The sequence below is a fragment of the Sceloporus undulatus genome, chromosome 1, assembly GCF_019175285.1.
Source record: "Sceloporus undulatus isolate JIND9_A2432 ecotype Alabama chromosome 1, SceUnd_v1.1, whole genome shotgun sequence".
Taxonomy (NCBI): Eukaryota; Metazoa; Chordata; class Lepidosauria; order Squamata; family Phrynosomatidae; genus Sceloporus; species Sceloporus undulatus.
In genome coordinates, this window is record NC_056522.1 from 177292555 (window position 1) to 177315914 (window position 23360).

Below are 23360 nucleotides of genomic sequence, written 5' to 3' on the forward strand. Positions count from 1 at the left end.
ACACACTGGATGTATTGAAATACAATTCCTATCTTCCACAGCCAGCATGGCCTTTTGTAATTCAATATTGGAGGGAACCCAGTGGAGAAAGATGATCTCACCTCTTGTTTTTTAATAAGCATGGTGTCTTCATTAAACAAAAAAGTGATTGTAAAATTTCTTGAGAAGCTTCTATTTAAGGGTCTTTATATATGACTAAGCTACAATTATGTGACCAAAATTTACAACAGAAGCTTTACATGTAAGAAATGTGCTCACTTATATGCTCTGCAGCAAGGCAAGTGATTTCACTTACCCATTCAACATATGCAACACATTTCTGGGTGATTTTCAAAAGCCTTTTGACTTAGCTAAACAGTAAGAAGAAAAAGTCTGTAGTCCTGTACAAACTTGATACACGAGCAAACTGCATCTCAGCTTCACAGGTGTTCATTTGTAAAAGGAAACTTTATGCTTCAGTGTGCTGCCTAAACTGCTAGCCAGTTATCAGAACTGTGTTACTATCTCTGTTCTGCAATGTAGGTTATCCCTTGGGGATGACGTATGAGATGCAATGGGATTCCTCTCAGCCACTACTTTGTTTGGCTGTAACCTGACATCATTTTGCAATTAGCTCTGAATGGCAGTTCTCACTGTTACAATGAATAATGTGTGCTCACCTGTAATTTTGATGACTAATTCAAGCACACATAAGTAGCAATTTAAGCTATGAAGGTTCATTTAGGCATTTAGATAAATCAGTATTAGTATCAATGTCTTGAATTGCAGGTTGCACAATGTGCTACAATTGCACATATAATTTGGAGGGGACAGAACAGAAGGTGGCCCACATATATTCAATCTTTTAATATACTTGAAGACGTTCTCCTCTGACAACTCTAATTTGGACATTACTGTACTGTATTAATTTTTGCATCTTTAAAATTTCACAAATGCCATGTCCCTAGTAGTAGTACTGCACATTGATGCCAGTTAATAATCCACATCCTAACTAGGAAGAAAAAATGGTTTACAGGTCAGAATTTCAGTTCTCTTGAGAAAAATATTCATAGTACTAACTCTTCAGAGTACAGCAGTTTAATTTAGTTCTTGCTGTTTTGTCACACACGGGTTGGTGCCCTCAGGGAGGACTACAGCTTTTAAACTGAAAGAAGAGAAGGGTGGCAGTAGTCTTAAACCTAGGGCTGTCTAAAACAGGAAACTGAACTAGAAATAAGAATGTGGGTTCTTCTTTCCCAGAGATCTTAGTTGTTTGAAGAGAACAGCTAGAACTGTGCAAGATTTGAAAGTGACTCCCCCTGTAAATAAAGGCTCAGAAGACTATAAACCAAATCAATTCTTCCTCCATCCCTAGTATTTCGAGTACTATAGGTTAGGTCCCAGATTTTTTGAAGTGTGAACTGACACTGTAAGTCAAGTGGAAGAAAGTATACAAATGCAAACAGAAATTTATGCACTTTATACAACTGTACATAAACCATCAGCTAGCAAGGTACAATGTGAATGCAAACGTGAAGACACAAGTTCTAACATCTATCCAGTTGTGTTGCATAATATTTCTAAATGTCAGAAGTGTGCTTGAGTTATCTGGAACAGCTGTGCTCAGTACATTCACTTAGAAGTTATCACTTTTACTCATGAGCACCAGTAGTTTCAGAAGGACCAAAAATCCTTGAAACTCATCTTTGAGCTGTTCAAAGCTGGATTTCTACACCAAATCTGTTTTGATTTACACAATACACTAAAATTCTGAAAGAATGTTATAAATTAACCAACTAAGCATATCTCATTATGAAGTACACTTTATTGTGAAGGTCAAGAGAGCAAATTCAAAGTTTCAATAATTTCAATCTTCTGACAACAATATGACTTAAGATACTATATATTCCAGCTATGGATGCAAATCACTAAAGTTTATCCCAAGAGGGACAGCATTTTCATTTTAGCAATTTGCCAATACACTTGCCTCTAAACATATCTACGTGGTGCATTTTTCAGTCACATCTAGGCATTTTCTTACAAAAAAACTCAATGGCAGTTTCAAATGAATATATTTTGTAAATAAGATTCTTTAATCAGGTTGGTAACTTTAAAACCCAGATATCAGGCACTAATGGATTAGTTTCTCTGTAGAAAAGTTCTACATGTGGTCACTGTAGCAATAAGTCAAAGCCACCATTTGTTCTCAAACTCACATTTTGTAATTGAAAACTTCCTCCTTGTACAGAATTACATTGCTCTTCTGATCAGTTACCTTACTGCCAACTCCCATTAACTTTTTTGCACCTTTTTGTGCATAACCAAGCCAACCAATAAATTGCACTAAGTTTTATTAAAGTCAACAGTATTTGATTGTGAGAGAATGGAAGTAACATTATTTAGAAAAGACATAACATACCATCAGAGTTAACATCACCTTGTTAGTTTGAAGTCATTCATATGTTAGGAAAATACTGCTTTCCTCTATGACAGAGCAAGAGACAAAAGTTATTTCTAAATGAAATCATTTAGAAACAGACTCAGACACACTCAGGATTTGAAGGAGGGGGTATTGTACAATTAGAGTGATTATAAGTCTATGGATTGTGTTCCAAGCATAGCATACATGCCAGAAACACCATGAGAACATAGTCATTTAGGCCATACTTGCTAGTTATTTGCTGGGCTGGGAGCGTATGATCTAGGAAAAGGTTCTAAAGTGCCATTTCTTCACATGAAAAGGTTCATTGGGGGCACAATGCAAGCCTTTCCCCTCAGCCATAAGAATTAAGACAATACTTATCACCATACAGTTCGATATTACTTCCAATAAGTACAATATTTATTAAACATTTCTTCGGTTTGTTACATATTGTGCAACAAATTACAATATTCTGCAGCCACAAATTATATGTAGAGTATGAAGAAAAATCAGCATCTGGGATCCAAAGAGCTACTACAGGATTACAACTTTTCTCCGAACGGCAACCCCCATTCCCTTTGAACTGCTCCTTAGTTTCAGAAGGGGTCTGCCAGGGAGGTGTTGCTCAAGAAGAATCCAAACCTGCTTTGGATGCACCTAATGCTGGTATAAGTCTTTGGATCCTGGTCAGAGTGTAATTTTTCAATTTATAACTCTACAATGAACTAGCAAATTAGATCTTACATAGAACATCTTATGGAACTTTATGCATGGAAAAGTGACAGACACAGTTGTGCTGTTGGATACAAAAGTAGCTAAACTTCATCTTCAGAAGACTAAACCTTACACCTAAACATGCCAATATGATCAAACATAAAAAATATTCCAAGTTTAACCAACCACAGGAAACAGTCTGGTATAAGAAAAAAGCAACAAAGATTACACGCATTTATAAACCAGCACACAAAAAGGTTTAACACATTTCTGAAAATGAAGTTAGCTTTATTGAGTCAGGGGAATAAAAAAGTCAGTATTGACCATTTACAATCTCTGACCTTTGTGGAGACGATAAGAATCTGTTGTAGTGCAGCTACATACAGTACAATTCAGGCAATTTTTTTTCAGTTGGGTTCAGATTTCAAACTCATTGTTGAGAAACAAATGGGTAGGAGAGTTTTAGCAGCAACCTCCACTAGACTGCTTGACTGGAGTGCTCTGAATTTTGACATTGGACTTCTCTGCACCACCGGCTGTAGCTCCAGGACCCATTCGTTTTTTGATCTCAGCAGCCATGGTCATGAAAGACTGTTCTACATTTGTTGCATTCTTTGCACTGGTTTCCAAAAATGGAATCCCAAGGGAATCTGCAAATTCCTGTAGAGAAAATCACAGCGGTTAGCCATGTTACCAAAAAAGAGGATGAGAATGAACCGCTTTAGCCACACACATGCACAATCACCGCCATCGTTTTAATCCTTCACATATCTTATATTAACAACTGGTACCATATACCATCTAGTCCATAATGATTGTATGTAAGAAATTAGTTTCTTTTTTCATTTTAAAAGTTAAGACAGCTGCCATACCTTTGCTGTTGTATAGTCTACTACTTTCTTTGTGGTCAGATCACACTTGTTCCCCACCAACAACTTGTTGACATTTTCACTGGCATAACGATCGATTTCTTGCAGCCACTGTTTTACATTATTGAAAGACTCCTAGAAGAAAAAGGGGGAAAAATTGTTTTATATCTTGCTGTTAATAAATCATGGTGGTTAATTTAGTTCTAAGAGGGATACCTTGAGACTGAAATATCACTGCAGGTCAGCTATTAAGCTTGTCCAACATACGCTCCTCCCTCCCCTCCCCGAAGCCTATTACACCACTGTTTGAGACCAGGAATGAAAAATGTGTGGCCCTGCAAATACTGGCATCTGCAATGCCTATTAGCCTTACCCAGCAAAGTGATGCTGCTGTCCAACAAGATCTGAATGGCCACACTCACCACCAACTGTAGACATGTATTTCTTAGGGCCCATACTATTCTACTTTTCAAGACCTCTAGCAAGAAACAAATAAAACTGTGCCTACTGCAACACCCTTCCTTTAAGGTTCCAAGTGATCCATAAAAGAAATATAAAGAAGCAATGCTTTTTTTAAAAAAAAAGAACAAATGATGACTTTACAACTGCGAACTGAAGAATTAGAGCAGGAGGCTAGGATCAAATCACACTGCATGGAAGCCACTTGTTTACACACAAGCATATTTCGTGGTTATGCACCAAATTACATTTCCTAGGGCTTGCTCACAACTCAGAAGTCAGTTTGTGTGCACATTTTCCCAAATGTCAAACACATAAGTACTCACCTGATCTGTAACATCATACACAACTATGATGCCATGAGCTCCTCTGTAGTAACTAGAAGTAATTGTTCGAAATCTCTCTTGTCCTGCTGTATCCCACTACAAAGACAAAGGAGAATTTAGAAAAGAAACTGTAAATTTGGATCTATTGGATGTTACTCATTCTAGCCTGAAAACTCTAGGCAGCTTGAATGTTCCAGTATGATAAATTATTCAAATATTGGACTACTGAAAAGTGTGTGTGTGTGTATACACACCTTCAGGCCACCTGTCGACTTATAGGGACCACATAATTTTTCATTGGGCAAGGAATATTCAGAGGTGACTTTGCCAGTTTCGTCCTCTGAAATTTAACACCTGGTATTCACTGGTGATCTCCCATCCAACTACTAACAGGGCTGACCCTGCTTGGTTTCCAAAACAGGACCTGGTGCCTTTGCTAGCTAAATAAACAAACAAACTAACTAAAAGAAATTGGGAGTTTATGAAACCCTCTAGGCTAGAAATCCAAACTATACTGATCTCAACAGCAAAATACTGCCATACATTAAGGCAGATTACAATATAAAGCTAAATGCTGTATTAGACCCTTTAACAACTTACAGAAGCAGATAAGTACTACTGCTTTTTTTTCTTTACAAAAACACACACAATTAATGCTAGCACCACAAAGGACTTCAATTTTTATCATTGGAACACATGTCTATTCTCCTCTCCAACCTTTAATTAGAAGTACTCAACTAATAGTATTCAGTTTCATCTTCGGTTCCACTGAGAGCTATATAAAACTAGTTTGTGGAAGTTTCCTTATGGATTTGAATAGAGATGCATAAAACAGAACACTGAATTGGATGAACCTAACATTAGACAGGGAGAGTATGGAAGCAATTTCCAGCTATTCCTTCTTCCATTTGTAGCTGCATCTCCCTCCCACTCCTGAGGAGCTGCTCTGAATATCAGTAAACTTCCAAAACCGTATGAGATCTTGAAGGGGTTTGCAGAAGAAATTAAAACAATATCACCACCCCACATCACAGGGAAGCTCTGCTGGATCCATGTTCACTATGCCAACAATGGAAGGAGCCCTTCTGCTTGTACAGTGGGCCCTTGTTATCCACTGGGATTTGGTTCTAGGAGCCTCCATGGATAACAAAATCTGTGGATGCTTGTCCCATTAAATACAATGGCATAGCAAAATGGAAAAATCAAGGCTTGCTATTTGGAATTTATACTTTTTAAAAATATTTTTCAAGCCGTGGATGCTTGAATCCATGGATTAAAAGCTCTATGGATAGGGAGGGCCACCTGTATTTAACTCTGAATCAAATGCAATGATGGGCAAGTTGATTATAAATCCAATGTATGACATACAACCTCTCTATCGTACATTGTAGTACATCTACAATGTATTTGTATTTCCTTTGCCCCACTGAATTGTGGAACTGGCAGCAAAGCAAGCCTGCACATGTCACGCCAAGGCCTATAAGGCCTTCCATTCTTGTCCAGGAGCACAAGAAAACCTTGTAACCTATCACATATGTGAAAGTTATTTCAAAGGCTAAACACCCAGGATGTCATAGGCCTTGATGACTAATACCTTCTTCCTAAGTCCAGAACAGTTAGCCCCCCACATCCACGGATTCTTTATCACATGCAATATTTTACTATGCCATTGTATTTAATGGGACTTGGGCATTCACAGATTTTGGTATCCATGGGGGTTCTGGAACAAAACTCCAGTGGATACCAAGGGGTATACCTAATCTCATCTTCACTGCAGAAAGTATTACTAGAACTCATTTCAGAAGCAGAATTCAGTCTGAAGCATCCAAGAATACTACAGAAACTTGTTTAAGGCTGACTGTTCCAGCCTCACAGGTGTAGTAATCTGAAATATTAATAGAGGCTCTTTAAATATATGTTAAGAAATAAAAGCCAAAGTATTTCCATTCTGACTGGCAAGTATACAAGATGAAACAATCTGAGAATGAGGAATTCAAAGAGCATAAATGGAGGCCACTTTCAAGAGACAATGCATATCAATAATCTAGAAACTAGCTGGTATAACCTAAACAAGCATGCAAAGGGCCATAGTAGGCAAGCACACTAGATACTAAAGTCCCACTATAAAATTATTTTGCCCTATTAGTTCACCTTTGATGTTACCCAAAGATGTAAGTTTTATATCTTGTCATGTTTTGTCTTAGTTTACTGCTCCTTCAGTGTACTTCAGCAGTGTCAGAATCACACTGCACTTTTACCAAAGTCTGTATTAATGGGGTCTGTTAATTATGAAATTACTCCTGCTTCATTTAGGGTTTTACTTTATCCAAGCATTCAGTATATTAAAACATACCAGCATTTCCTGGCAGTTTGCCAACTGTTTAGAGAATGTAGCTTAGTAGAAAACATAGCCTGTGCTGACTAAAACAGCCAGACAAGTGAACTGAAATGCAAACATATCCCTCGAAGAAAAGGCATAGCACAGTTTACAGTGGGCTTCTTTGCAAGGCTTCCTTCCACCACTCCCTAGGCTATTTAGAAATTACTACAAGCAGGCTATTTTATCACTCCATCAAGTACAATGCCTAGACAACATCTGAGCTTCTGGTCTGACAGCCGACACCTTAAGTATATACCAAATGGCAAGTAATTTGTAGCCAAAATTCTCCAATACCTGTCTCAAAGTCCTCCAACTAGGGCATTTGTTCAGTTTCTGCACCACATAGTTCACAGGTTTATGGGGTGACATTTATTTGTCACATTATTCAAGATGCATCAAGCAAGCTGTCTCATACTTACTATCTGAAGCTTGATCGTCTTTCCATCTAACTCTATAGTTCTGATTTTAAAGTCCACGCCAATTGTGCTGATGTAGCTTTCTGTATATGTATCATCCTAGAAAAAAAGAAAAGAAACTTAAGTAGCAACATTACACCAAAGGGCATCAATATGAAGACAGGAATTTGGCCCCAGATAAGCAAAGATCTGGCAAGAGTAACAGATCAAACCATTATGGCAACCTGTGCTCTGACTCCATCCATGCACATGCAGAGAGTGACAGAACTGTATGACTTGACTTCAAAGTCAGCAGTACTATAAACACAGCCTACATGCACTCATTTTCACTGAAGAGACTTTCTCTTACTGTATATCTACTTTTGTCGTGGCAAAGTGAAAAGGCATGTGGATCTGTTGTTCAGAGTTGTTAAAAAGCCACTGGGTTTGTCTGAGGTAGCTCACTGAATTCCAACTATTTATCCCCCATTTTAAAGTCTTGCATTCAATGAAGGAGAGAATCATCAAGATACCTACTGAAATGCTTCCCAGAGTTATGAGCTGAATGTAGTTAATTAACCTCTTCAGCACACTTCACTCAACTGTTTTCAAATTGTGAATGGGATGAGGTTATAAATACATTCAGTATCAGACAAGTATCACAGGATCAGCTTAATGAATGGCCTACTGTTGGATCTCCATATCCAACCTTATTCTTTATGCACAGATTCAAGCATCCAAAGCTTGAAAATATTGAATAAATATATAAATTCCAAAAAAACCCAAACCTTGATTTTGCCATTTTATATAGGGCTCACCATTTTACTATCCACTGTATTTAATGGGACTTGAGTATCAATGAAATGGATGGTTCTGGAACCAAATCCCAATAAATATTAAATATCCACTGTATTATTTATTTATTTATTTATTTATTTATTTATTTCTATCCTGCCCTTCTCCCAAGAGTGGCACTCAGGGCAGCTTAAAACATTAAAAAACACCATACAGTTAAAAACATACAAAAATAATATACTGTATTAAAATAGAATTAAATTACTACAAATTAAAACAAATTCAATGCTAAAATCAAGTACTTCCATCACATGCCTTAAAAACTTTCTGTTTTAAAAGCCTGTTTTAACAAGTAGGTCTTAGCCTGCTGGCTGAAGGATAACAAGGAGCCATTCTGGCCTTTCTGGGCAGGGAATTCCAGAGTCTAGGCCGAGGCAGTTATATGGTATCTGCTAACACAGAGGAGCATGTTTCAATAGCTGCCATTTAAAGCTATGAATGGAGGAAAGTTTGAGAGGTCTTACCACTTCTCAACTATCAGCTCCATTAATCATGTGATCACGAAAAGAATGCCCAGCAAGTAGAATTCAGATGTTCATTGGTTCTTCAATATATATCCAGCTAAAGAATTAAACTTCATTTTGGTCTAATAGACAAACATTTGCCAAGAAATTGTTCTCAGCTGTGTAGGATAACCACGTCCTGTTACAGACTGCCAAAATAAAGCTGCTTTGGGTCTCTTTGGAGTTATGCTATTTAAATGATGCATGGGTCCTAAGAGTCCGGAGGTCACGCCAAAGCCACACTCCAGTCCTTAGCATTGGAGTGCAGCTTTGGTACAGCTTCCAGATTCTTAGTGTGCAAGCATCATTTAAACAGCATATCTCTAAAGAGACCCAAAGCAGCTTTATTTTGGCAGTCTGTAACAGGCCTACATGTCTCATCAGGCACCACAAAAATAACATTCTCTTTTTGAGATAGTAAATTTAAGTTTTCTTTTGATTGTAAATCATTAGCAGGAAAAAAACAACTGTGAACCCAGAGTACCAGAATATTAGTTTTTAAAATTGTTAATCATTAACAAAAACTTGAAATTGCATGAGAACTTACTGCAAACCTAAGCAGAAGGCATGATTTTCCAACACCAGAGTCTCCAATCAGAAGCAGCTTGAATAAATAGTCACTGCAAAAAGAAAACCATAATGAAAATGATACACTATGAAAGGCACATTAACTGAAACTATTATTTCATAACACCTATACTGTTTTGCTTTCTTTCCATCACAAATAGGACATTTCACTCTGTTTAAATAGGCTAGGGTTGGTCAGTACAAGTAACTTACATATGTAAAAAATAAGGTCCCCAGGAAATGTACCTTTGTGGTGATACAGAAAAGAGATTGTATTGTATATTTCTCACAGATCTATCATTCTGACTAAGCTTGCCAGGGTGGTAACACTACATACCAGTGGTTTTATATCTATTTGGTTAGTTCCACAAGATGATTATTACTGGAGCAATTATCTTCCATCAGCTCACTTTATCTATGTTTTCCTCCTCTTTCTCTTTACACAAATAAAAACTATTTGAAAACAAATAAAGGTCTGTAATATCACTTTATAGGCTGGGTGACAGCAGCGCAAAGTCATTGTCATGTTTTGCCACAAATGTTTTAAACATTTATTTAATGCAATACATTTTCAATTTTTAGCAATCCTGTTACTGGAGATGCATTTCAAGGTCTTGTGTCTCCAAAATACCAGATAGTTCATTTTATCATAAGCATAAATACAGTTGTCCCTTTTTATACACGGATTTTTTATACATGGATTCAAGCATACAGTGTTTGCAAATGTTCCAAAAAAGTATAAATTTACCTTGATTTTCCATTTTTTTATAAGGGACACCATTTTGCTATGTCATTATATTTAATGGGACTTGAACATTTTGTTATCCACGGGGGATCTTGGGACCAAACCCCAGCGTATAACAAGGGTCCACTGTATAGGCTGTCAAAGAAGCCAATTTTGGGATATCCCAGACAAATAAGAAATTCCCTCGTGTCATTTTTTCAACCCACAGACAAAAGTAATGCTTCATAAGAAGTTTTTAAAAAGGAACACCATTTATGAATTGTGAAATGTCAATAATTATTTTGAAAACACATTTTGTATTTATTTAGGAAAAACAGACACCAGTGTGGAAGTGTTTCCAGATCCATGTTTATACACATGCTTTGATCTTCATCTCCCTGCACCCCCGATAGATCACTGATGTCATGTAATGGTATCTGAACCTTACACGCCAGTGATTAGTTAATAGTTCTGAACGTTAAAAAATGTGATAGGAAAAATAACTACACCAAGCCTTTTAAACCCTTATATCTGCTATAGAATGAGTTACAAAGAAGCCAGTATACTACACCAGTAGTTCTAACTTTGAGTGATCATAAATCCCTTAGAGCAGTTGAATGTAAATAATGAATGACCTTTATGGGAAAGCTTTGTATATGCAACACTACAGTCCTAAACTTATTGCTTGGACTTATACAAATAGGATTTATTTCCAATTAGTTTAGAATTAAAATTCAAGAATAAGAGGATGTAGAATACTGAACCAGTTTTTAAAAAATCCAAATTACATTCTATGTCCATTTTGTTCATTGGTCCATAACATTTCAAGGAAAAAAAAAAGATAAAATAGGGTTTAGCGTTCAGTGTGGATATTTGCTGTTTTATCTTGTTTCTTATGTTTTTAATTTGTTGTTTTAACTTTTAGATTGTGCGTCATATGCAGGTTTTTATATATTTTGATTTTACTTGGTTTTGTACAGCGCCGTGTAGACTTACGGTGCTTTATAAATAAATAAATCTAATAATAATAATAATAATGTGCCATATATAAAAATATGGATTATGAGCAACTGCAAAAAATGCACAAATGCTAATGCAAATTTTAGTTGCATTGGCCTCCTCAAGTATTATCAACTGGTATCAACTTTCAGGAAATATTGACCAAGATACTACATCACAATTGTAACTATATAAACGTAGCTATGAATGCTCTAAGGACTGACGTCCAATCCCACCTTAAACTCTAGTGAGCAACTCCAAGCAACAGAGATCTGCGGTGTGGTCAAATAGGATAACGTAGCCAAGTCCAGTGTGGCTCAGGGATACAAGGGGTCCAGCTGCATCATTCTGGAGAAACCCATTCGACTGCACTGTAGACCTGTGCTACACAGGGCGGCTGCCCAGAGTTTAAGATAGGATGGGGATAATTTATGACAGTGACAATTATTGTGGAACTCACAGCATAGGTCAGTACTGAGTATAAAACTCACAACATAGATCAGCGCTTCATTGTGAACTCATAGGTCAGCACTGAGTCGTTATGGATCTAGTTTATGAATCTGTAACTGCAATATAGGGCACCAGCTATTTGTCCTACAACCTGTAAGAACTCTCAAAAAACAGTTACTATGGAGCCAAGGCATTCCTAGAACCATTTTGTTGTCTAACAGTTTTTCTGGTATAAGCGTTTATGGGCATGGTACATTTAAAATAAGGGCCGTGGAGCAGTTTATTATAAGACCACTGAAAAAACCTGATGTTTTGAGCAGGAAAGAGAATATGAGAAAATGACTTTTTATACTATTACAAACAAGCTTAACACGCAGTAGTTGGTCCAGTAAAATACAACTAAGGCCAAGATTGTAGGCCCAACCGTAGAGCAGAAAACTGCATCAGGTGAGCCAAGGCTGCTCCTTCTTCTCTGGGTAAGCAGCAGCAGCTGGACAGCTCCCAGATACAACTTCAACCCCAACAATTAGCATTTACTAGAGATAGGAAGGCCTGTTAAAAACCCCCACAAAAAACCCAGAAAGATTCAGGGTGGGTGGGTTTTCTGGTCTTTTTTGTTTGTTGTTTCTGAAACATTTGAAAAATTGGAAAAAAAAGAAGAAAATTGATTATGGAATGTTTTGTTTTATCACAATGAATAAAATCTTTAAGACAAAGTGTTCATATATTCCCCATAATATTTCTAAAAACTATGTACAGTATCAGATTATTCTAATTTCTGTGCACTGAATTAGGACAAGCAAGGCCTAGATTACAAACTGAACTCTCCAAAGCAAGCAAGGTGCATTTCTTCTTTTAGGGGACACTTATGTTTGGAAATGCTCTCACTAAATCAAGAAATAAACTGACATGGGGAAGGGCTGAGAAGCGTGTTTTAGTCTGGGTAAACCTTCAGTTTTTATAAATCCATGATAACTGTGATGATGGCAAACATAACGAACCAGAAACAGAGACTGAAACTGCTAACCAGGACTGCATCCGCACTGCAGAAATAATCCAGTTTGACACCATTTAAACTGCCATGGCTCAATGCTGTGGAACTGTAGTTTTGTGAGACATGGGAACTGTAGTTTTGTGAGACTATTAGCCTTCTCTGACAGAGATTTCTGGTGCCACAACAAACCACAATTCCCAGAATTCCCTAGCACTGAGCCATGACAGTTAAAGTGGTGCCAAACTAGAGTATTTCTGCAATGTGGATGCAGCCCAGAGCTCAGAAAATGTGTCTGATTAAGTGTCATGCCTATTCATTGAATCTTAATCCCTCCTGCTTTCACACACTCCCCCCCCCCTCAATTCTTTTTATGGGAATAGGTGCTTTATGTCTATTTGATACTGTGGAGAAGAAATAGTTTGTTACTAATATTGACGATTTGTTTTGTTTTTTAATTGTTTTGCCTGCTCCACATAAACTAGCAAAACCAAAGTTCAGGAGATTCTTACTCCATTTGTAACAAATAAAAACATTAAAAAAATAAAAGTAAATTTAATTAGTAATAATTGTTTGAATACACTGCATTTTAATATACCGATTGTGATAATGTTATGCCAAATCAAATTGTACAGTTATATTTTATGTTGCTAAAGTAATACAGTGACTTTTAATCTGTAAAAAGTACTAATGTTGCATTTTTTTCAGTTTCAGAAAATTTCCATTTTCCCCAAACCCCCCCCCAAAAAAAAAAACATTCCCCCCCCCCCCCCATGGTTTCAAAATTTTACATCCCTAGCAATAACAAGAAAGCAATAGCCAGAAAGTACTTACTGGCATAATCCACCTGCATTCTGGCATAAGGCTGTAATTCAGTGTGCAATGAACTGGCCCAAGGATATGTACATAGAACTGAGATGAATAAGAACCTCAATCATTATCAGTTCAGAGAAGGCTTGCACTGCTCTCAAACTGTCACATTAGAGTAGACAACGTTGTTGCTCAACATGGAAAGGTCAATATTGTATGGCTGCTCAAACCAAACCAATTTTCATATTTCAAATGAAACTAGCCTAGTTTATTATTACATGTATATCCTTTTTTCTTCAAATAAATATTCAGGCACCACTTAAGTTTGATTATTTTAAGTGCCATCATGAAAGGTATTTGTTATTCTACTGCTGGGTTTTTTAAAATGCCAGTGTTTCAATACGAAAGGCCTACAGCAATCTTTTAGCACACAACTATTATTGCTCAAAGAGATCTAAATTATAAGATTATAAACCAATTCAAAAAATTAAATTAAATTTAAAAATTTTAAAATTAATTTTACAATCCTATTCAAACTTCCCCAGGAGAAAGGGGAAAATTAATTATTTCCAATAAACACAGAACTGTTCTTTAAGTTTATTTCTTTAGCTTCCCATATTGATCTTCACATTTGTCCCTTGTTGCCTTTCTAATGTCCCATATTAAACTGCAAACTGCCAAGAAGGAAATAAAGAATATGCTGTACTCTAATACACATTAATGATGCTGCTATTAATATATGCAAGGTTCTGTCAGTTCACAGCCACTGTTTTATTACATTAAGCACCCATCTTCTTGTTTGTTATTAGAGCAAGGTCCAAAAAGACTGTGCAATTAGTTTTACACACCCAAGAGGCAATGGGGCCTAGATTCTATGGTCACATGGCAAACCAATTCTGAAACGAAGGAGATTTCTTGAGGAGACTGAGCTGGGATGGGGAAGTCTGTTGTTCACAATGACAAAAGAAAAGCCACTGGCTTGCCCAATCCCTTGGGTGTGCCTAAGTAAATAGCTGAGTCCCACACTATACCAAACAAAATGGCTGCACAAACGGATTAATTAAGCTCACTGAGACGGATGAAACATTTGCTATGCTTTGGACAATTTATTTAGAATGATGATCCAAATTAGCAGTCAGAACCAACACCGTTTCTCTTTCTATCAGCAGCCTTTCTGGGCAGTACTTTAGCCATCCAAAACTACAATGTTTAATTTTACGTCACAATTAAGACAGAGCAGATTAAGTTCTCAGTGTTTTGTAATCAGCAGTGGCTCATCATTCTAACAGCACATCGCAAATCAACGTAATAATGCTGCAAATGTACATTACATGTTGGGCCTAGAAAAGTCCTATGTACAATCTGACCACAGTTAAGCACGTTTGCATGCCATCTATAACTGGAGCATTAAGCACCTGCTTAAATTTACCTTAAATAATCTATATAATTTGAAAAACTGAACTCGGTGAGGACTGTACTATGGTCACAATTTAGTTCGGTATTTTTATACTGCTTTACAAAACATAAGCTGTTCCAAGACTGCCCACCTTCAATATCACAGGAGCAATTTAAATGTATAAACCATGCAAGATGTTGAACTAAACAAGCAGCATAAGGTATCAAAATTCAGTCTCAACACCACAATAAACTATTTAACATTTAAAACACAACAAAAATTCAGTCCAGCATTTTGAACAAAAAGCAGATTGAAAGATTAATTTAAGTGCTTTTTTAAAAAGAAGGAAGCTAATGTGCATCTTTTGGGAGAGAATTCAACAGAGAATGAGCCCACAAAGACTTAAAATTAGGTTGAATCGAATTGTTGGCATAGTTGTAAAGAGGGCATCAACTGATTTCTAAAAATTTTAAAGATAATAGTAATGGTAAAGGTAAACCTTTTCCCAAAACTATTTCATGGCAGTAATTGGACCTGAAAATGAAATGGCAACCAACAGAACAGCTGATGTTTGCTCCAATTACTTGGCTACCAAAAGTAATCATGCAGCTACATTCTGTACCTACTGAAGTTTTGAAACACTTTCAAAGGCTGTCCCATGTAAAGCAGGTTAGGTAGTCTGGTCTGACTGGAACTAGGATAAGTTCTACTTATAGGCAGGACTGCACTTGGCAATTGCTGAAACTAACAGGCCTCTGCCGGCTAAGAAGATGAGCCCTCCTCCCGACCGCCATCTTGAGGGGGAGAGAAGCAGGCCAGCGACACCAGGCCTCCGCCTGCAAAGAAGCCGAGCCCTCCTCCCGACCGCCATCTTGAGGGGGAGAGAAGCAGGCCAGCAACACCAGGCCTCCGCCTGCAAAGAAGCCGAGCCCTCCTCCCGACCGCCATCTTGAGGGGGAGAGAAGCAGGCCAGCAACACCAGGCCTCCGCCTGCAAAGAAGACAAGCCCTCCTCCTGATCACCATCTTGCTTGTCTTTATTGCATGTTGTTCCATGTTTATTGGTTTTTGTAAGGTTGTTTTTATGATGTGTAAGTTTTAAACGATTTTGTGAACCGCTTTGATCACCTCGGAAAAGCGGTATATAAATAAAGCATATTATTATTATTATTATTATTAGAAAGTCTCTAAGCCACTGCTACTCATGGCTCAATCGACAGAACCTAGTCCAAGAGAACCCTACAAGCTTAGACATTCAGGTCAACATTACCTTATCCAGAATTGGCTGTATGCTTCTCTCTAGATCATGCCTTTCTCACCCGTAGTACCTTCATCTTACTTGGCTTAAGTTTCAGCTAGTTGCTCTTATTCATCCCAAAACTCTCTTCAGATACCACAGCTCCTCCCTGCCCCCAAATTAGTACATTGGACGGTTCCTACTAATGGGCTCGAAATATGCATCATGGATCACTATGCCCAATATTATTTAATGGCAGCACGTGCATGTGGACACACAGATGTAGATCCATGCACTTCATTACGATTGAGTAATATGAGGTGTGACCATCTACATTTTTTGCTATCTGTGGGGAGGGCCAGAGCTGAACCCTTGTGGATGGGAAGGGTCCATGCCAGTCTGCACTAAAGCTGTCTTAAGTAGCATGCAGGTATAAGATAGAACACTGAAGCACCCCCAAAACCAAAAGCCACCATTCAAAAACGTAATTCTCTACCACCAGTTTTGGGAACATCTTCCAAAATAATATTATGCCATCCTATCATAGAATCGTAAAGTTGCAAGAGACCACAAGGGTCATCCAGTCCAACCCCCTGCCATGCAGAAACTCTCAACCAAAGCATTCCCGACAGACGGCCAGATATCTTGTCTCTCAATTTTACTCCAGCCGAAAACCATGGTTGGTGCTATCAAAAACTACTGAAAAGAAAAATCACCAGGTTGCATTCCCTCTGTCCATTTTTCTCACCAATTAGGGTGACCACAGCTGTTTTGATTCCAGAACTAGCTGAGTAACTAGACTAGAATGGATCCAGATAATAAGTGCCATCTAAGAATGCCTCAAACCAGCAAGTCTTTTGTTTCTCCATCATTTTGTTTATGGATTAGGTGATACTTACTCAATGTCAGAGTCTAAATTCACTTGTTTTAGTATGTTTACAACTAATGCCCTCATATCTCCTCCTCTCAATTATTTAAAAGTACTTCCCAAATTATTTCTTTGTACTACAGTAAACACCTGGCAAATGGGACCTAGATGCCATTTATTTCCCATGTTCATAGTCACTTTTAAGATACAAATTTGGTACTCAAAATTAGATTTTATAACTGTATGCTGGTGTTCCCTAAAACTACCCCACCAATTCTTCAGCATTTTAAAAGAACCATCCCAGTTCACATTGATGTCTATCAAAGCCACACTTATGTCAATTATCTGCTCCTATGTCTATTACTGGTTAGTGTGATAACAATGAAGTCATCTCTGAAGTCCACTTTGCTGCTGTCTGTATCTCATTTGGAAACCAAAAGTTCTGTCCACAATTTCAGTGTCTCATGACCATCAAAACTAACTTCAATTTTTGTCAAACCACATTAAGGGAAAACATTACTGAACTTTTAATAGCTCTGATTTAGGGTGCTAAAAACAAATATAAACTTGTTCTTGTTATACTTTATTGTATTGATAGTAATGTATATTTTTATGGCATGTAGTTGATATGTTTTTATTGTTGAAATATTTTGATTGCTGTAATCCCACCTCCATCTGTAGGGAGAGGCAGGAAATAGAAATAAAATTTATTATTATACTAGTGCCATGATTAAAATTCCCAAGGAAATGAGATTTATTGACTCAGAATGACATTATTGTTACTGTTACCAAGAGAAAGAAGAGCAAGATCTTTGACAGGAGTCAGTACTGTCCTTAAGTGGAAGAACCCAAAGGGTGCATGGGGCAAAAAAGTTACTATCAGTTAAAAACCTTTCTAATAGCTAAAGATCAACATTCTCATTCTTGGCGGCTGCCTTTACGGTTTTAGTTTTCACTTCTAAGAAGTGTATCACTGCAATGCAGCAACATTGCAAAATCAACATAAGCCCAGAAAGCATTTTGTAAGAATCATGTGTTGAACACATGACCCTCAGCTAAGCGAAATGTGGACATCCAAGTTAAGCAGCAATAGCAATTAGTTAGAGTGTAAGTTAGATCAACTATCAGAATGAGGCCAGACTTCACTTTATCCTTTAGAGCTTAATATTTTGGAAAACCAAATAAGCGCTACTGAATTTTGATAAACAAGAGAAGGATTAATTGGAAAATAAGCTTGTGCGGTTGGCATCAGCAACCCTAAAGGTAAAAACAAACTTTGCAAAACAGGCCTGCTATATATCTAATTGCTTCTCAGTATAACAGACAAAATAGCATTAACTTTTCATGATGTGTTATAAAATCTTCTCACTGAACTGTGACACTTGCAGGTTGTAACTCCCAGGAAACAATACAAGAGGTTGCATTTATTTCTTTGTTCACATGTCTTCATTTTCATTACATTTCTTAATATCTTGCTATAATTAAACAAGCAATAAATAAAAGGCTAACAGTAAAAGTGTTCAAGACAGCCAGTGTAATGTACCGCTTTGAGTGCATCTGGAAACCACAGTTCGAATCTCTGTTCGGCAAGGGAACCCCACTGGTTGGCCTTGGGCAAGTCACACTCCCTCAGTGTAAGAGGAAGGCACAGGCAAGACAATCTTACCAAGAAACTCCTTAGTCACAGTAAGTCTGAAACTACTTGAAGGCACAAAACAAAAACTGTAAGCAGGAAATCATTATTTTGCAATCCCCCCAGGTCAATGGATACAATACTGACTTCTTTTGTATTGATGCTGCCTGCAAAGCAAGTTTTAATACTGTGAAGCCTATTGGTCAATTTGCAATCCTTGATAAGAACGTCTAAGTGCCTACTCTTTGCAGCCTTTCCATATCTTCTTAGGAACAGTTCAAGTCTATCAAAACTGGACATGTGCATCCCTATTTATTTTCTTTTCCTGGATTCAGAAAAACATGGTACAGGTGTCACCAGTTTTTCCAGCCAGCCGGCCAAGTATCTCAGACTCCTTTGCTAGTACAAACTGTTCAAGGAAGGAAGCCTTGTACATTGATGCTGTCAAACTAAAACAAAAAAAAAATGTAACCGTAAGGCAGCAAGAAGGCTGGCGAGAGAAAAAAGCCAAAATAATCTAGAGACAGGAAAGGGAGTGAGACACAGAAGAGTGCACATTATCTGTTAGTAGATAATCTAAAGATGGGGGTGCTGACCGGAAACAGAGATAACACACGCAAACGTGGAAGTACTACTATGAATTGTAGAGAAAAGAAAACAGAAAGGAGTTTGAGGAGACCTGCGGTGGTGTAAAGAGAGAGTGACTGTGTGCTATGGCCACAGCCAGAAAGAAGGGAGTAAGAGGGAAAAGATTACAATAAAAATTGAGAGCTAGCAAGGTCTAGGGCAGCGATGGCGAACCTTTTAGAGGCCAAGTGCCCAAACTGTAACCCAAAACTCACTTATTTACTGCAAAGTGCCATGTCCTTCTGGCTTTCTGAAACAAACTCTAGCAAACACTGCGCTGGGGCGACGGCATATGTGCCCACAGAGAGAGCTCTGAGTGCCACCTCTGGCACACGTGCCATAGGTTCACCATCACTGGTCTAGGGGGCTGGACAGAGATCAGAAGCAATGTTCAAACCAGCATTCAGATCCAACACTGATCTTTGGCCCAACCAACTTTAAAAGAGGAAGGAACCATGTTTAGCGCCCCTGAGCAACGTGGATAAACGGGATTTTTAAAAAAAGCTTGGCATTTGTTTCTGCACATAGATAGCATCATGCTGTAGTTTTGACTTTATTAACAGTAGCTCTTTAGATTGTTTTAATTTGTGCAAACAGATCACTCTTGACAGGCTTTATTGACAAGTGTCTGCATTATGCATCTTGCTTATGTACCAAAAGTGAGCTGCACTTTACTGAGTTGCATGTTTTCACCTGTCCCACAAAACCAATTTCAGGCAAAACCCTGCCTTTGGGGGGGGGACAAATCAATAGCAAAGGCTGTATATATACAATAAAAAAAATACTGAAGACATTGCCTGTAGCCCTCCACACACTCTGCAAGCAAACCAGATGTCCTATAACTGCAAAGGACCACACTCTCAAAATGTAGGAGATCAAGAAAATGGAAGCATTACAAAACAAAGAATTTCCTGACAGTAAAGAGCTTGTGTTCGACTGGAACATACTTGGACAGACTTAGGGAGCTGGGGATGTTTAGCCTGGAGAAGAGATGGTTAAGAGGTGATATGATAGCCCTGTTTAAATATTTGAAGTGGTGTCACATTGAGGATGGAGTAAGCTTGTTTTCTGCTGCTCCAGAGACTAGGACCCAGAGCAATGGATGCAAGCTCCAGGAAAAGAGATTCCAGCTCAACATTAGGAGGAACTTCTTGAGAGTAAGGGCTGTTGGACAGTGGAACACACTCCTTCCTCACAGTGTAGTGGAGTCTCCTTCCTTGGAGGTCTTTAAGCAGAGGCTGGATGGCCATCTGTCAATGGGGATGCTTTGACTGGGAGTTCCTGCATGGCAGGATGGGGTTGGACGGGATGGCCCTTGGGGTCTCTTCCAACTCTATGATTCTATGATAAATATAATTTATGTTATACATAAATATGAATCCATAGACTAATGAGTCAGTCAGCACCTCCATCTTTTGATCATCTACTAACAGGTGGGACTTCATCTTTCTCAGCTAACTTTTTAGTGCATCCCTGAGACTGCTTTGTTTCTCTTTTCTGATCTGTCACTCTATGATAAATATAATTTATATTCTGTCTAAATATGAATGCACAGAGTCATAGAATCACAAGAGTCGTAAGAGACCCCAAGGGCCACCCAGTTCAACCCTCCCTCCCCTATTCTTCTTACTCTTGCTTCAAATGGAGAAGGCTTTGGAGAGAAGGTGGAACTGCTTTTTGAAACTCTCCCTGCAACCTTGCCCTTGACCTCTTGCCCATTCCCCCCAAGAGTTCCAATCTTACCATATTACTCCATTTCTCTGAAAGGGCTCTTGGGGACAGCTGGATAACAACCCCCCCCCAGCTCCTTCCCCCTTCCGTCCTTTGTCTTTCTTTCTTTCCTTCTCCTCCCCTTCCTTCCTGCCCCTCTCTTCCTTCCTTCCACCTTCTTTCCTTCTCCCCCTTTTCTTCCCCTCCTTCTTCCTTTTCTTTCCTTCCCTTTCCTCTTTCTCTTCCTTCTTTTCTTCCCTCCCTTCTTGTCATTGCCATTTCTTCCATCTCTTCCTTGCTTCCTTCTTCTTCCTCCTGCCTTCCCTCCTTCCTTCTTTTCCTCCCTTTTCTCCTTCTCTTCCGTCCTTCTTTTCTTCCCTCCCTTCTTGTCATTGCCATTCCTTCCATCTCTTCCTTGCTTCCTTCCTTCTCCTCCTTCCTTCTTTTCCTCCCTTTCCTCCTTCTCTTCCTTCCTCCCTTCTTATCATTGTCATTCCTTCCATCTCTTCCTTGCTTCCTTCTTTACTTCCTTTCTTCTGTTCCTGCTCCTCCTGCCTTCCCTCCTTCCTTCTTTTCCTCCCTCCCTCCCTTCTTTCCTTCCTTCCTCCCAGTTGTTGCTAATTCATCGCTCGGGTCTACTAGGCCTATGGCTGCGACATTGCTCAATCCTCCCCTCCTCCTCCCCCCAATTCCTGCCTCCTTATGCGCCTGGGACAAGGAGGCCCTAATGAAGGCCTAATCCCTTCCCTTCTCCCAACCGGTCCTTGCCCTTCCTTCCCTCCCTGCCTATAGCTACTCACTATTCGGGATTCATGCTGGACATGTCAGCGGGGGCCCCGCGGCCTGTGTCGAGGCGAGCTCTCTCCGCGGAGCAGCAGGCGGCAGCTTCTTCTTCTCGGGGGGCGGCCTTCCTATCCAATTCAAGGAGGAGGAGAGGTCCCTCTCGGCCGGCCTCGGCTGTGCCCTCCTCCTTCGCAGCCAGAGGCGGCCTCCCTTCTCCTACCTAGCACCCAAAATGGCGGCCAGCCCCCGAACCAGGAAACGAGAAGCCTCGGGCGGAGGGCTGGGGCTTACATGGTGGCGGGTAGGCGGGGGGGAACCGTCGCGGGGAGTGCTGGGAAAGCGAGTCTTCAGACGCCGCGGTGACCGAGCGGCGTCGCTGCTGAGTCGAGCCGGCGAGACTCTGTTTCCCGGCAACGCCCGCGAGGAAAGGAACGCATGCGCAGATGAAACCTTTCGCTCCTGTTTCCCGGTTGAGTCAACTTTGATATCCTGGTAACGGATTGGTTGACAGGTTCAGCCGGCCGGGTGACGTCAGCAGGGAAACGTGGCAGCTCGGGCGAGCCGTTGACCTCTCCCCGGACAGGAGGAGGTGGAGGGGGCGGAGCCTCCAGATGGGGGGGGGGGGGAAAGGGGCGGGGCAATGCGAAGGGGGGGGGGGGGCGGGGAACCTGTGTTCGGCCCGCGGGGTCCTAGCGCCGCTTGGAAAGGGCCGTATGACGTCACAATCGCAAAAGAGGACAAGGGGCCACAAAATGGAGGACAATACAAAAATGAAAGCTAAAATAATAATATATTATTATTATATAATATAATAATAATAATATTATAATATAATATAATATTTATATTATAGATGGAAATTCCTTTTATGTGGTTTATTTAGTTATGTTACAATATATTTTGTTTTATTTATTACAATATATATATATATATATATATATATATTACAATATAATGTTTTATTACTTTATTTTATTGTTCTGTTTTTTTGTAATATATATATTATAATATATTTTATTGTATTATTATAATAATATATTATAACAATCAATATAATATTTTTGCAAGATATAAACCCTGGAAGTAAGTAAATAAATAAATATATTTTAATTAACTTAATATAAAATTATATATATATATATAATTTAAATAATAAATAAATAACTATATTTTTTTCTGAGGAACCTTTTATTATTATTATTATCGTTATTATTATTGACAGAGGCACTTAGAGGTGACCAGCCGTCCTCCTATTTCTGGGACCTGTCCTACATTTCAGCCTCCTGTCCAGGAGGAATTTACAAAATGTCCTCCATTTTGAGCAAGACTACAGAAGCATGGCATTTATATTGATATGAATGTTTTTATTGTAGGTTTTTACTTTTGTAACACCCTCCATTTTTCCTGAGCATCCTCCATTTTGCGGTGCCTGGTCCTCCTTTGCAGTTATGGCCCCTGGTCAGTAATATGATATAAAGTCCATGTGGTTTGTTTACAGCTATATTATAAATAGCTGTATTTGATGATGACGTACTCAACTGTATTATTCTGGTGAAATAATAATTATTTATCATTGTAGCAGATTTCATTTAAAAAGCAGAATTATAACCAGGTTTACAAGGGAGACCCACCAGAGCCGACTGGAAAGGAAAACATGGTTTAAT

General features: G+C 38.8%; 1 protein-coding gene across 1 annotated transcript; it reads right to left on the minus strand.

The window, feature by feature from the left end:
- Nucleotides 1–1786: 1786 nt before the first annotated feature.
- On the minus strand, nt 1787–21994 carry RAB1A (RAB1A, member RAS oncogene family). Its single transcript, XM_042476774.1, has 6 exons — nt 21714–21994; nt 9450–9522; nt 7569–7664; nt 4770–4865; nt 3988–4119; nt 1787–3775 (listed from the first exon to the last, which is right to left on the minus strand). Exons 1-6 carry the CDS (start codon nt 21734–21736, stop codon nt 3578–3580), a joined length of 618 nt encoding a protein of 205 aa, XP_042332708.1. The 5' UTR covers nt 21737–21994; the 3' UTR covers nt 1787–3577.
- Between the last annotated feature and the right edge of the window lie 1366 nt (nt 21995–23360).